The sequence below is a fragment of the Colias philodice genome, chromosome 13 (assembly GCF_061535455.1).
Source record: "Colias philodice isolate Cphi_HAF_F1 chromosome 13, ilColPhil1 Martin Lab GWU primary, whole genome shotgun sequence".
Classification (NCBI taxonomy): Eukaryota; Metazoa; Arthropoda; class Insecta; order Lepidoptera; family Pieridae; genus Colias; species Colias philodice.
The window spans coordinates 6918500-6932513 of NC_143098.1; the positions used below are offsets into that span (position 1 = coordinate 6918500).

The 14014-nt window shown below is 33.2% G+C and overlaps 3 protein-coding genes across 6 annotated transcripts in view; 2 read left to right on the plus strand and 1 right to left on the minus strand.

Annotated features, from left to right (window-relative positions):
* Liprin-gamma (liprin protein kazrin) overlaps positions 1-779 on the minus strand; it is a 77705-nt gene extending 76926 nt beyond the window's left edge. For 2 of the 4 annotated variants that reach the window (XM_089702466.1, XM_089702464.1), the window contains exon 1: positions 576-778. The gene's annotated coding sequence lies outside the window, so the exon portion shown is untranslated. Of the gene's footprint in view, positions 1-575 lie in introns of all 4 variants that reach the window. The other 2 variants (XM_089702465.1, XM_089702467.1) reach the window with 2 other exon arrangements.
* A 6621-nt stretch (positions 780-7400) lies between these two features.
* On the plus strand, positions 7401-10962 carry LOC149483430 (acyl-CoA Delta-9 desaturase-like). Its single transcript, XM_089702958.1, has 6 exons — positions 7401-7630; positions 8287-8417; positions 9090-9295; positions 9785-9970; positions 10299-10455; positions 10652-10962. Exons 1-6 carry the CDS (start codon positions 7405-7407, stop codon positions 10820-10822), a joined length of 1077 nt encoding a protein of 358 aa, XP_089559084.1. The 5' UTR covers positions 7401-7404; the 3' UTR covers positions 10823-10962.
* Positions 10963-11131: 169 nt separating this feature from the next.
* Blos1 (biogenesis of lysosome-related organelles complex 1 subunit 1) lies at positions 11132-11984 on the plus strand. The gene is made up of 3 exons (XM_089702462.1): positions 11132-11415; positions 11488-11560; positions 11651-11984. Exons 1-3 carry the CDS (start codon positions 11355-11357, stop codon positions 11895-11897), a joined length of 381 nt encoding a protein of 126 aa, XP_089558588.1. The 5' UTR covers positions 11132-11354; the 3' UTR covers positions 11898-11984.
* Positions 11985-14014: the final 2030 nt, after the last annotated feature.

The following is a 14014-nucleotide window of genomic DNA, read 5'->3' on the forward strand; positions in this document are numbered from 1 at the left end:
TTTCAAAGGAAAACCCGCATAGTTCCCGTTCCCGTGGGATTTCCGGGATAAAACCTATCCTATGTGTTATTCTGATGTATAAGCTATATTGTGGTAATGTTTCATTCAAATCCATTCAGTAGTTTTTACGTGAAAGAGTAACAAACATCCATACAAACTTTCGCCTTTATAATATATATTAGATTTATCGTGTAAGATACTAAAAGCTAAAAGGTAGCTAATTAAGAAAATAGACTCATCATTAAAATATACTTGTAAAAACATTCAATATTCATGAAGCTTGTAACGCAAGGTGGCACCTTTCCTTATAAATTATTCCGACCCCACTCGGATACCTATTCCTTTGTCGCGCATTACATCTAATAGCGGCTTTAAATGTTTTACCTGTACGTGTGTATCCCGTGTAAAACTAATGCGTATCGGCATGTCAAGGTCAATAACAACATTAGACAATTAAACGCAAATATGAAAGAATACAACACGAGTAAAACATGTTTGATCAATATCTGTGTCCTTGACATTAGAATCTCTCGTAAAACAGTTAAGCAAATTTCATGTCGTATTAATGCACCCACCTCGTAAGAAGATATTCCACAGTACACACAAATAGATAGTTTAAATACACAACACGCACACGAGTTCTAGGGTGGTTCGGAAGTATTGTCACAGTAGTCCGCACGGCGCGTAATTTGTCGTTAGTATACTTGATCGACTACGTAGCGTAGCGATTCGTAGCGTACGCGCGTAGCTCTCGCGAGTGACTCCACTCCGAGCCCGATTGCCACCGCGAATACGGACTGCGATGCATAGAGCAGCGAAACAATGCAGATAAAACATTTGATGCGAAATTCTATATTATGCTATGCAAATTTCTATATTATGCTAACACTACATTTTATATTTCATTGATATTATTGAAAATACTTTTAACGTTCAATGATCCAGTTTCTTTTACCAAAAAAGGGACTACAATGGATGAACTATGCAAGAAATGGCAGTGGTAAGGTTAATTTAACAAACCCCCAATAGTTATCTTAATAGTTTGCATATTATTATTGGAACTGTTGCAGTTCCATCCATTTATTTCAGTACTTTCAAACAGGCATACAAAAATTATTTAAAAACTAAAAAAAATCTACTTAATATGTATCACAAAGCATCATGCATACGTATTGTGCATGCGTATAAAAGTTGAATTTGATGCCGCTCTTACTTGGGACAAACAATTAAAGCAAATAAACAAGATGAATTAATGCAATTCAATTTTAAAATATTACGCATCATATTATTTTTAACGTAGCCCGAAACCTTTTTTACCAGAGCATATCGAACAGACGTCGTTCTGCTGAAAAACAAACATCAGTTCATGTTCGAGTGCCAAAAAAGGCTATTGATGTTGATTTTTAATCATTGAATGGTTGTTCTGTGTGTCCCTACTCTATCCATCAAGGAGTCCTTATTCGCGCATGCGCGCCGTGACGTCAACGCGTCTCGCCCCGCGCTCACAAAGACTGGGGCACACGATCCGCGCCGTCAGACTCTGCACCCATTCGCTTCACCGATGAGATTTATGAAATAGGGTTCTTATACATTTGTTGCAGTGTTACTAGGTCCCCGAAGTATAATATTACGCAATGATAATAAAAGTGACATATTATACAATTTTTCAAGCAGTACCAGCAGCGTTGTTTCATAAAATAGACACAGTAAAGATTGAAAAAGAAATGCACTAATCAAATAATTATTGTGGATTTAACTACAAAAAATTATTTTAACAGTTGCCTAATTCTACAAAACTGACAATGGTTTGTATGGGATCTGCCACAGACATGTATATTAAGTAGACAACGCAAGTACCGCGATCTGTATGAAAACCAAGCGTGTCATATTTTTTGTACTGACCTTGACGCGTTATGACGTCACGAGCGCTTTTTAGTGATGGTAATTTCATTTTACGCTAAATCGATTAGGACGCCACTCGCGCGGCGATTCTAGTATCGTCCTATCCCATCGAAGTAAATCGAATGAAATCAGATCAAACTAGATCTATGTCTAAGAGGTAGTTAAATAAATGAATCGTAATCGATTACTAAATCGATTCAAGAAAGAAAAATGATAATTACCATAGACAGAGGGATGATAAAATAAAGTTATAAACCTTTTAATATTCTAATAAGTAAACTAATGTGTTTTAGCTTATTCTTACATATGCCCATTGAGTTACCATGTACTACGTACTAGAGAGGCCATCGAAAGAAAGTAATGAAACTGTCAATCAATCAATCTTTATGTCCCGTTGCATCGATCCATTTTTCTTTTATGTTCGGGTTACTTGGAAAACGGAAAAAACGAACATAGTCTAAGCAATAAGGAGTTTTCTTAAAAAACTCCCAAGATGACACTTAACTAATGGCGTCCATGTCATAATATTTATTTTTAGTACCTTTGTATAAAAAGTTCTAGGTCAAGTCGTATTAAATGACAAAAAAATCTATGCCTTTTTTTCTGAAAAATTGCTCCTTAAAATTATCATTTTTCTGTTCGATTATAAAATCGATTAGAATCGAGAACTGTTGCATCAAATGAACATCACTAACCACAAAATTGGACAGAAAAATGAGAACAGAAAAATGAGAAGACGCTATTCATTGCTTGTTATCATACGACGCGATCTTTACCGTGCCAAGTAAAAGCCGCAATGTATTCCGAATCATTTCGTATGATTTGGTATCCGTGTTTGTCACGATCGTTTTCCACAGATATTCTTTATTTGATTTTAAAATAAATAGTGCATATTCTGATTAGAAAATTACTTACCGGTGGAAGGAAACATCTCTGCTAACTCGGCCACTCACAGCTGTGGAGTTTCTACAGTTTATAACGGCGCAATTCGGCATTTTACTTTATTCAGCTTCACGTCTTTCTTTGGCGAACTGCAAGCGCGGACTGAGTGTAGGCCAGCGTCAAGTAAGTTTCATAAACTTAGTTTGGACACGGGAAGTACATACACTCGCTTAGTCTATCTTGATACATGTCTGTGGGATCTGCCCATGTTCTTTATTTGAGACAATTTCCTCGCACTCTAATTACTCTATCCAATTAATCGAGATTGATCTGAAACGTCACAACTTTATTGGAATCCTGGGAGAGCTAAGCGGAATTCTATGAGATCCATTGCATTAGCGCGATGGGTAAAGTTTTCTCAGAGCCCTCACCATGTAGGGTTGTCAACGGCCCTCTGCACTGCCCTTTACGAGGGGACACCGCAATATGGTGCAAGTAATGAGCGTGCTACACCAACATTTTGTCTCGTCCACTACCCGCAATCTCGTTTTATTCTTGCGTAAAATGTTTTATACAAAAGGGACTAAGCTAAGTATTTAAGGACACGGAAAGTTTCCAAACTTGTGGCAGAGTTTATTTAATTAAGAAATCTCAGGCGAAACAAAAAAGAATTGCTTACAAAAACTTCAACAAATTAACATCAACAAAAAAAATTGTGCTTACTTATAGATTTTACTCTATTTTTAAGTTCTAATTTTTTAAACTTCTATATTATAATGTATAATGCTGAAAAATCAAAGTGGTCCTGGATATACTTCAGTAAGTTAAATTGTATACAGGTTTCAATTAATATCAATTTGTGTATTTCATAATCGCCAAATCGTCGATCATTTTAAGGCCCTAACTCATTTTAATAACACCATCAATCTCTACATTTTGTTTAGCATTTTCTATCTCTCGTCATTACACATTATAAATGACGCAACATTATTAAGAATCGCCACGCAACATCTGCGATAAAACATTATTACTTCGGGACTTTAATTATTCAAAGGGGTAACATTAAAATATGTCAACGCGTCGAAAAGCGTTAAAATTATTGCGTTCTCTACGCCTCCGCTTATATTCGGAGATTGAGTGCTTTTAACAAAAATACACTAGTGATCGTGCGATAGTGGCCCTCCCGGCTAGCACCCCGGCCGGCACCCCGGCAAAGCATCACCGGTCACAATACATCCCTCTCCCTGTCACGTTCATTAAACCATGGGTCATTCGTCAGATGAAATTTAACACTACGGAATCAATCACGGCGACCGCGGGAATGGTTTATTTTGCAGATTTTACTGTTATCACACATAGGTACACAACTTCCAATGGATTTTAATATTTGAAATTATACCATCCAGAATAATTATTATCCCAACAGGATTTTGGTTTTGCCAATTGAATAGTGATAATTAGTTATCATTAATTATTATTGTTCTTCGGTATAAATGGTAAGAAAATTATAAATATCTTTTTAAATAAAGATGTATTGTAGATAAAATATATTTGAGTAAGTACTAAAATCCATTGGTAGAGCAGAGCAGATCGTCCTTACACTTTTTATTGCTTTCCCAAACATAAACCGATACTAAATTAAACACAACTTTACTGTCTTCTTACACTTTAGATGCACGGAATTAAAACACATAAAGCTCAGTGTAAGTATTGGATACATAATCGATTTTAACCCTTCAGTGCTATCGTTTCTACCATCCTCTAAGCGTGAAGAACATTTTCAATAGAATGTTGTACAAGTTGAGAACTGAAACTGTACAATACCGAGTGTTAATTAGATGAAGAACACTATTCAATTCAACGGCGCGCACTTCGACTGGATCTATTCAGCGCTGTACAAAACTAAAATCATTAGTGAGCACCGGCGCTAAGATAAACTGATTGTTCCTTGCTAAAGGCGCTCTCAATATTGTTAGTTGCACGCACATACACAGGCACAGCTATACACCTATGTTATCTCGGAAGTATATGAAACGTATATACCTAGATGGATCTTTCGATTAAATACTTTTACACTAAAATTATGTTATGCTACTATAAAGTGATTAAAAAACTGTATCTACTAATAGGTATGTAAATGACACAGAATATAAAAACAAATTATGAAACAGTTGATAGAACGTTTAAATATATTTATATCTACCGAACTTAGTTTTCAATTACATTTTTTTAACATGATAATGATATTCGTATTCGTTTGTTTATTCACTCGGTATTAACATTTTTAAATTACTTTAGAAACTTTCAAACAATTTTCATATAAACCTTATTATTTTAATACTGGATATTACTAAAGAAAGGAATGGAATTAAAACGAGCAAGGAATACTGGATAGACGTCCGCTCTTTGTTAAGAAATATTTCCAATGTTAGTCGCCTTTAAATTAATTTATCAGCGTTCCTTGCCCTTTGTTACCAATAATCGGTCAATTGCTCAACGTTGAATGAATATTCCAAGCCAAACCTAATTACCTAGTTCAAAGCGAAATACAAAATTATTTATACTGTAGTACCTATATATTTTAATTTATTTATTCATGTACAATTTTATTTTGCTCTTTCATTTAATTAGATGTTTATTCTGCGTATAATTTTAATTTAGGTACAACGAGTATGATTAAAAAAGGGTTCGATTTAATGACTTTTAGTTACGCAGATATAGAATTGATGAAATATAAATTTCTGTTTTCAATGTAGTAGTAGATACTAGTAGACAAATATCGCAAAACAAATAAAATAAAGTGCCGCACGCAAAAATACGCCGACAATACGGTTTCCATTTAAATATTCATGAACGAATCCATTCTCTTTTAATTCCTATTTAGAACGGATTATCGCTGAAGTGGAAGAAAATCAGAGTGGTTTGAGCAAAAGACTCGTCAAAATAAAATCTTCGTTTCACGCCCCAGTTAGTCGTCCGGAAGATTTGCCATTCATTCCCTTCATATATGTTTACCACATTTACGGTACAAATCTGAGACAGCTCTGCTGAATGGTATTCTTTGATGTTATTTACGGATTTTATTCCGTGTGCTTTTACTTTTGCCGTTTGTTATCATTTTATGCGAATCAATTTTATTGTTTCAATTATGTGGAAAGCAATTTTATTTATTTTTCCTTTCATTTTCAACTCGTGAAAGTATTAAAATAGGATATAATTTACGGAGAATTCTTACAGACAGATAGATAGTATGCGACCCGTAAGATGAATTCTTCCATTCTACCGAAGAAAATGAGATTTCGCAAGAATCCGTTTGTTCAATACCTAGAAAATAGAGCAAATCAATTGCGTAGCTTATTTATATAATTTTAATGTGTTCACGTAAAATTTAAATAAGAAGGCATAAAAAAGTTTCTAGAAATACTTAAAAAAGATAAAACTTTCTGGTCTGTCGAACAGAAAATCTTTTTCACTGAAACTTCTCTGGTACTTACAAAATAACTCAATATTTCCAATTCTAAAAGTATTATTGATTAGTTCATCAATATAAAGCACTCAACATTTGCAAGATATTGCCTTAAAAATGCAATAAACAGGACAGCCATTAGTTCATCACTACGGCAGGCAATGGCTACAGAAACGACTCTGATAGAAAATTCGTTGGTGCGATATTGCGGAAATTACACGCGGCGCTTCTGTTCCGATAGAGATTTATGCTCGAAACTCATGTGACCTGCGAGTTAATATGACTTTAGGAAATTTGCTTTTACTGTATGCACATCGGGATATTAAACTTGAATAATTTTTCGTAGCGGGAGTTTCCGAAGCTTGTCAATATAAATATGCCAGATGCTATCAATTACAGAAACAGGTTCTCTACATATGATGAGAACATTATCTTATTATATAAATAATCAATTTTACTTGAAATTTTCTATTCTAACCACACCTAATTATCTAGAGGTATATTAAGCTGGACTGATATGTATTCACAATCATAATAAACGTGTCAAACAAATGCAACATACATTTAAATATTTTTACGCGGAAGGAAATTGGCCTATTTTCAGTAATTAAACAATATGTTAATAAGTATCACTGATCTTTACAATAAACAAATAGCCGATGTCAACTAATTAACATCATTTGAATAAAGATTTAAGTGTGAAATCCTATTGTTTTACGATGTATATAAAATGAGTTCTGTCTTTTCAATTAGTTAGTCGGGATTTGAGGTGAGTGAAACAAGGTTCTTACATTATAGATCCGGATTAACCCACTTCCTACGTTGACAAAAATTTTCATGAAAAGTCGATATAAGAGTTTCTGCACTTGAATCTACTTAACTGTATTTTAGACTGTCTTTTATAAAAGTATCATATCCTTTTTTTCATTTATTTCATAGAAATTTTATTTTATATATGTAGTTTAATTGGTAAAGTAGATATACCATCAAGTAATTAATATATGTTTAAACCCTGATTAGTAATATTTGACGTCGATCATAAATAATAGTCATAAAGAAGGCATATTTTATAAGAATAGTAGATTATTTTGTACCTAATAACCCTATGTATAGGAATAAAAATTATAAACAAATTATTATGTTCATTACAGAAGATGCCACCACAATCCGAACCAACTCCAAGCGGTGTTGTGTTTGAAACGGACACACAAACACCGGACTTGGGATTAGCGAAAGATGTATCAGTCCTGAAAAAGGCAGCGCCAAAGAAATACGAATATGTGTGGTTCAATATATTTTGGTTCCTTTTTTTGCACATTGGATCCGCGTATGGAATATATCTAGCGTTGACCTCAGCGAAATGGCAAACGAATGTATTTGGTACGTATTTTACAATTTTTCCCCGTTCCATTTTTGCTATATTCATAGAACAGACAGAGCTCGTAAAAAATTTTGTTTTAAGGGATACTCAAAAAATAATATAAGTTATATTCTCTCTCAACAATAGATTGTTTAATTTTTAAACGACTTTAGTATTTATCAGATTTAATAGATGAGTAAGTATTTTATTTCGTAATTAAACCACCATGAAATTTTTAATTAAAACGCGTTTACACTCTATATTTAAGATACCAAAAATATCGACACCGAAAAATAAAGCGTAATTGTGCTCGAAATATTTATTAAAATTGTGCCTCAGAACAGACGCGAAAATAATTAAACGTTTTAATTTTTTTTTCAGTAACAGGAGTCGTATCATTGTCGTATTAAATAAAATGCACTTTTTATTTACCTAGTATATTTCCCTTAGGGCTAGTTTCACCACTTTTTGATAAAATGATAGCTTCTTGACATTTATAATTTCATACATCATTCGTCATTTTAACTGACTGATAAGGTAAAAGGAACATATCCAGAAGTTGTAAAACTAGCCATTAGTATTTTTCCAAGACTAACATTGCATTTGACTCAATCTTATGGTGATTTACAACGCCTCTATTAAACTTTATAACTTTATACTAAACCTTTATTTCTAGCTTTCCTAGTTCATTTGATGTGTGCAATCGGTATCGGTGCGGGATCTCATCGGCTTTGGACACATCGATGCTTCAAAGCGAAAACACCCTTGCGTATTGTGCTCATGATATGGCAAACAATGGGCTTTCAGGTAAATTAATTTTACGTGAACTTTGTACACAAATCTTTGAACTGTACAATTATAAACAGGGAAAGCCTTAAAAGTGAAGATATTATAACATTTCATGAACCACTAATTTATTTCATATAACAATGATGACTTTACATTAAAAAAGCTATATTCTAAAATATCATAAAGTGAGCAAATAAATCTTTGTAATTACATACCTAATTCCTTTCATTTAGAACCGTCAAAAGTTACAGTCGATTAATATCTGTGCTGGTGAAAGCGGCTCGTAATTTTATCCTAGGTTATTGGATTCATTGGGAAAACGCGCATTTTCTCAACTAATTTATATGCTTTTAAAACTAAGTATATTGCTAGTACCTTAGAGCATGTGTTAGCTTACTAATACATACTCTAAGACTAGTACCTAATAGTTAATACGTTTATTTCGCTTCTCTTGGAACATTTACTTTTATGTAGGTAGCTTTTCTTTTGTGATCTAATTAAAACTTCCAATATAGCACTCAAGTTTATTTAGATGCGCTTCAGATGATCGTTTAAGTACTGGTACCTAAAGTTGACAAATATATAAAATATTCATATTTTGATAGGGTTTTTTTTGTAATAATTTGTTACAATTTGGATGGAATATGGAAAATCTTATATACCAATATTATATCATTCGTGTTCCACCAGGATTGTATATTCGAATGGGCGCGCGACCATCGCACACATCACAAGTATGCAGACACGGATGCTGACCCCCACAACGCTGAAAGAGGCCTATTCTTCTCTCACATGGGATGGCTGTGTTGCAAGAAGAGCCCTGAAGTAATCGAAGGAGGCCGCCGTATCGACGTGACCGATCTTTATGAAGACCCCGTTGTCATGTTCCAGAAAAAGTATGTGGACATTAACACCATATCTAATGTTTATTTTTTTTTTTATCTTTTGAAAAAAAAAATGTTACCTAATGGTTTTGTAAGTATATAATATCAGAAGTTTGTATACACGGTACTTTGTACATAACGATTAACTATGCATAGCGGATTTTAATTTTAATTAGTAATCGAATTAAAATAATTTTCGCCTCCTAGGTTTACAACAGAGAGATCGCGTAATCCATGTTTGATTACAAGTTAAAAATTCGATCAATGAAACACGTGCAAAGTGCATCCACCCCATAGGACTGAAGGGGACACGGGGTCTTATGCACGCTGCAAATGATTTTTTATTTAATACTTAGATAATAATCATCTAGAAAATACTGCGTTGCAATAATTATTAGCAGAGGTGATTTACTTAGTAACTATTTAGTAATCTGTGTATTAGACACCAAACTTACTTATGTATGTAATTGTATTATAGATTTTTATGTTTTATTTCTACAGACATTACATGAAAATGATGCCATTCTTGTGCTTCGTACTGCCAACTGTTATTCCTGTGTATTTTTGGGGTGAAACTTGGTTGAATGCGTTCTTTATTCCAACCATACTTCGATACACCTGCGGCATCAATGTCGTGTGGAGCGTGAATAGCTTTTCTCATACATTTGGATATCGTCCATACGACAAGTGAGTTATTCTATCAATATTTAAAAATATAAATCCAAAAGTAAAAGTAAAGGTAAGAAAAAGGAGAAAATTAGTTCAATTTCTAGTAAGAAGTAGTGAGTGCTTAGGTACATATTTTAAGTTATTTTGTTTTTAAATCAGTTCTTTTTTACTGTTTGATTATAAGAGAATTGTAACTTTTACATAATTTGCTAAACTTTTGCAAATTTACCTGACTAGAAATGTACCCACTCATATAGTATCTACCATACTGAAGGTAGTTAGTTAGGTAGTTATATCTATATTTATAACAAATTAATCAAATTATTTTAATCGCACATTTTTACAGGTCTCTTAACCCAAGGGATAACATAGGAGTATGGATGATTTGTGTTGAAGGCTTCCACAACTACCATCACACTTTTCCATGGGATTACCGCGCAACAGAGTTACCATTCTACAACATGCTAACACCAACGGTGGTGTTCATCGAAGCTATGGCTAAAGTATGATCCCATTCTCATAATTTTATGTTTCATTTGAAATCTTATTGGTAGATTCTTAGCCTATCAAACCGAAAATCATTAAAATCTGTTTAGTGGTTCTTGAGTTATACCTAATTGATATAACTAACACGACTTTCTTTGGTACATATAAATTAAAATTAAATAAATAATTTAAAAATAAATAAATATTTTGCAGATTGGACAAGCATATGATTTGAAGAGTGTATCACCAGACATCGTAAAACAGAGAGCTCATCGAACAGGCGACGGTACCCATTACTTATGGGGCTGGGACGACCCTGACTTTACAGAAAAACTTAAAGAAAAATATGGGTCCGTTCAAAATGTACAGAGAAAGGCTGCTTAGTTTTAATATAAATCATCGTGTATTGTATAGTGAAGTAGAGTAGAGTTACCGAAATTTTTTTTAAGAATTTATTTTTGTATTTGTATGTTTTATTTCTTTTAAGTAATAAGTTTAATATGTAATAAATTTTATTACACGTACTTTTTTGTTGTTATTTATTTTCAATATAATAGATTCGCTTTCCTTTAAGCATTTGTAACATTTAATAATTAAAATAAAATTGCTATGTACGAAATCGTGTGGAAGAACATTATTTTGACTAGCAGTCATGCAATGAGTTGTCAATTATCAAATGTCACACTAATGTCAAACTCCTACGTATATTAAATGTCAAAACCACAGGTCAAAACATCTTTGTGTTGTGTTAAAAAAAATATTATTCGTGAATAAATTCACATTAAAAGCTGTAATTGTTTAGCCTTTCTAAGAAAAAGAATTGGAAGACTATTAAAATAACATTGTTATGTAGGTTTTAAAAACACAACATCATTAGTTACATTTTATGCTAAGGCAATAAATTTATTACTCTAAAATGTTATCTTCTCTTGTAAAAGAGCATCAAGCTAAACAGGCAGCTAAGAGAGTTTCGCAAGGTAAAATTTATTCACATATTATTCACTAAATTCATTTTTAAACCGTTATTAAAATTAAAATTATATTTCCAGAACAGAAACGAAAAGAATGTATTGCTGCAGCCAATGATTTAACACAGGCCCTAGTAGATCACCTCAATGTTGGGTAATATGTATATTTTTCTACTATTTTATACTTAAACTTGAATTCATTACATTTGCTTATAAACTTACACGCTTTCAAAAACTTTTTCAGTGTGGCGCAGGCATATTTAAACCAAAAGAAATTAGATGCAGAAGCCAAACTGCTTCATCAAGGCGCTATCAACTTTTCCAAACAAACTCAACAGTGGCTTGCTCTTGTTGAGAACTTTAGCAGTGCTCTAAAGGAAATTGGTGACGTTGAAAACTGGGCAAAGAGTATTGAAAGTGACATGAAAATCATTACAGATACATTGGAACGTGCTTATGAAACTGCTAGAGAACAACCTAGTAATAGTTAATTGTTATAAGTAGCTAATTTAAAAATAACATTTTGCAGTCTATTGTGGTTTAAAATATATTGATTTTAATATATAAATGATTTTAGATTTATTCTTTGAGCTTTTCCAAATAAATAGTACCAGTACTGATAATATAAGCTAGGTATAGCTTTTAAATTATTTGAATGTATGTTGGTATACATTTGTTCAATAATTTTAATTAGAGATACATAACTAGTACGCACACATAATATTTTCAGATGAATTTTACAAAACTATGATGTCAGATCATTGCAGGATTTTGAGTTTAAATACATATTCACAAAAAAATATTATATTCGTTGACAGCTTACGAATTGTTATTTAACTAAATAGGATCTATGCAGTGCCATTTTATGACAGATGTATTGATATAAGTACATCACTTTAAATTAAGCAATATACAGGGTGTACCAAAAAGTAGTGATGAACGGAAGCTGAGAGGTAGAGGACCTAGAGGGCTATCCGAATCACCCCCATGTATGTTATGCGATTTTTCGTATTTTCGGAGTTATGACGATTTTTTCAATTTTTCACCGATCGCCGAGTACGATGATATTTTCACTCATGCTGACGTCAATGATTGCGGAAGATGCTTGATTTTTTTTGTGTGCTAAGCTGAAAGATAGGCCAATTCAGTATGGTAACATTTACTATCGTTAGATCTTTGAATGGAATAAAAAAAATAATTAAATGGCAAGAAAGATAAAATTACCCAGTATGTTCACCACTTCAAGGGCCCGTAAAAAAATAAAATCACATAAAAAAAATTTTCCGTTTGACTTTTAAAAACTTGCTCTATCTATCAGATAGCTACCCTGAAAATTTCATTTTATTATTCAGAAGGCTTCAATCGAAAAATTTAAATCTAAATGTGGTAAGTGCAAAAATTGAATTAACATGATGATCATTAAAACCAATAAATAGGTGTTTAATTACCAGAAATTTTTAAAATAACCCCGCTGTTGCTCAATGCAAGTGCGACATCACCGTAAAAAGTTGTCTTTTAAATGTCTGAATGCCCTTTTATCATTTTTAATGGTTTCTTCTGTTACTATGAATTTCCGGGTTATTTCGTCTAAATTGTGGCATTCTCTCAAGTAGCCGAAGTCTTTTTAATATTCCCATTGAAACAAATCAATGGGGTTTAGGTCGAGGGACCGTGGAGGCCAGGCTTTAAGGCAGGCTTCACCGGCGCATGCGCAGGCTGCAACGACCAATCCATCTTTCAGGGTATCTGGGCCCTTTAGCCTGGCCTGCACGGTCCCCGGACATAAACCCTATTGATTATTTTCCGTGGGGATACTACAAAGACGAGAGACTGCCACAATTTGGACGAAATAACCCGGAAATTCATAGTAGCAGAAGAAACCATTAAAAATGATAAAAAGGCATTCAGACATTTAAAAGACTACTTTTTACGGTGATGTCGCACTTGCATTGAGCAACAGCGGGGTTATTTTAAAAATTTCTGGTAATTAAACACCTATTTATTGGTTTTAATGATCATCATGTTAATTCAATTTTTGCACTTACCACATTTAGATTCAAATTTTTCGATTGAAGCCTTCTGAATAATAAAATGAAATTTTCAGGGTAGCTATCTGATAGATAGAGCAAGTTTTTAAAAGTCAAACGGAAAACTTTTTTTATGTGATTTTATTTTTTTACGGGCCCTTGAAGTGGTGAACATACTGGGTAATTTTATCTTTCTTGCCATTTCATTCTTTTTTTTATTCCATTCAAAGATCTAACGATAGTAAATGTTACCATACTGAATTGGCCTATCTTTCAGCTTAGCACACAAAAAAAATCAAGCATCTTCCGCAATCATTGACGTCAGCATGAGTGAAAATATCATCGTACTCGGCGATAGGTGAAAAATTGAAAAAATCGTCATAACTCCGAAAATACGAAAAATCGCATTACATACATGGGGGTGATTCGGATAGCCCTCTAGGTCCTCTACCTCTCAGCTTCCGTTCATCACTACTTTTTGGTACACCCTGTATTTTGAATGTAAAGAGTCACACAAAGTAAAATAACCTGTTGGCAGTTATTGAAACGCAAAAAGGATTTCTCCTAGTACATCAGCTACA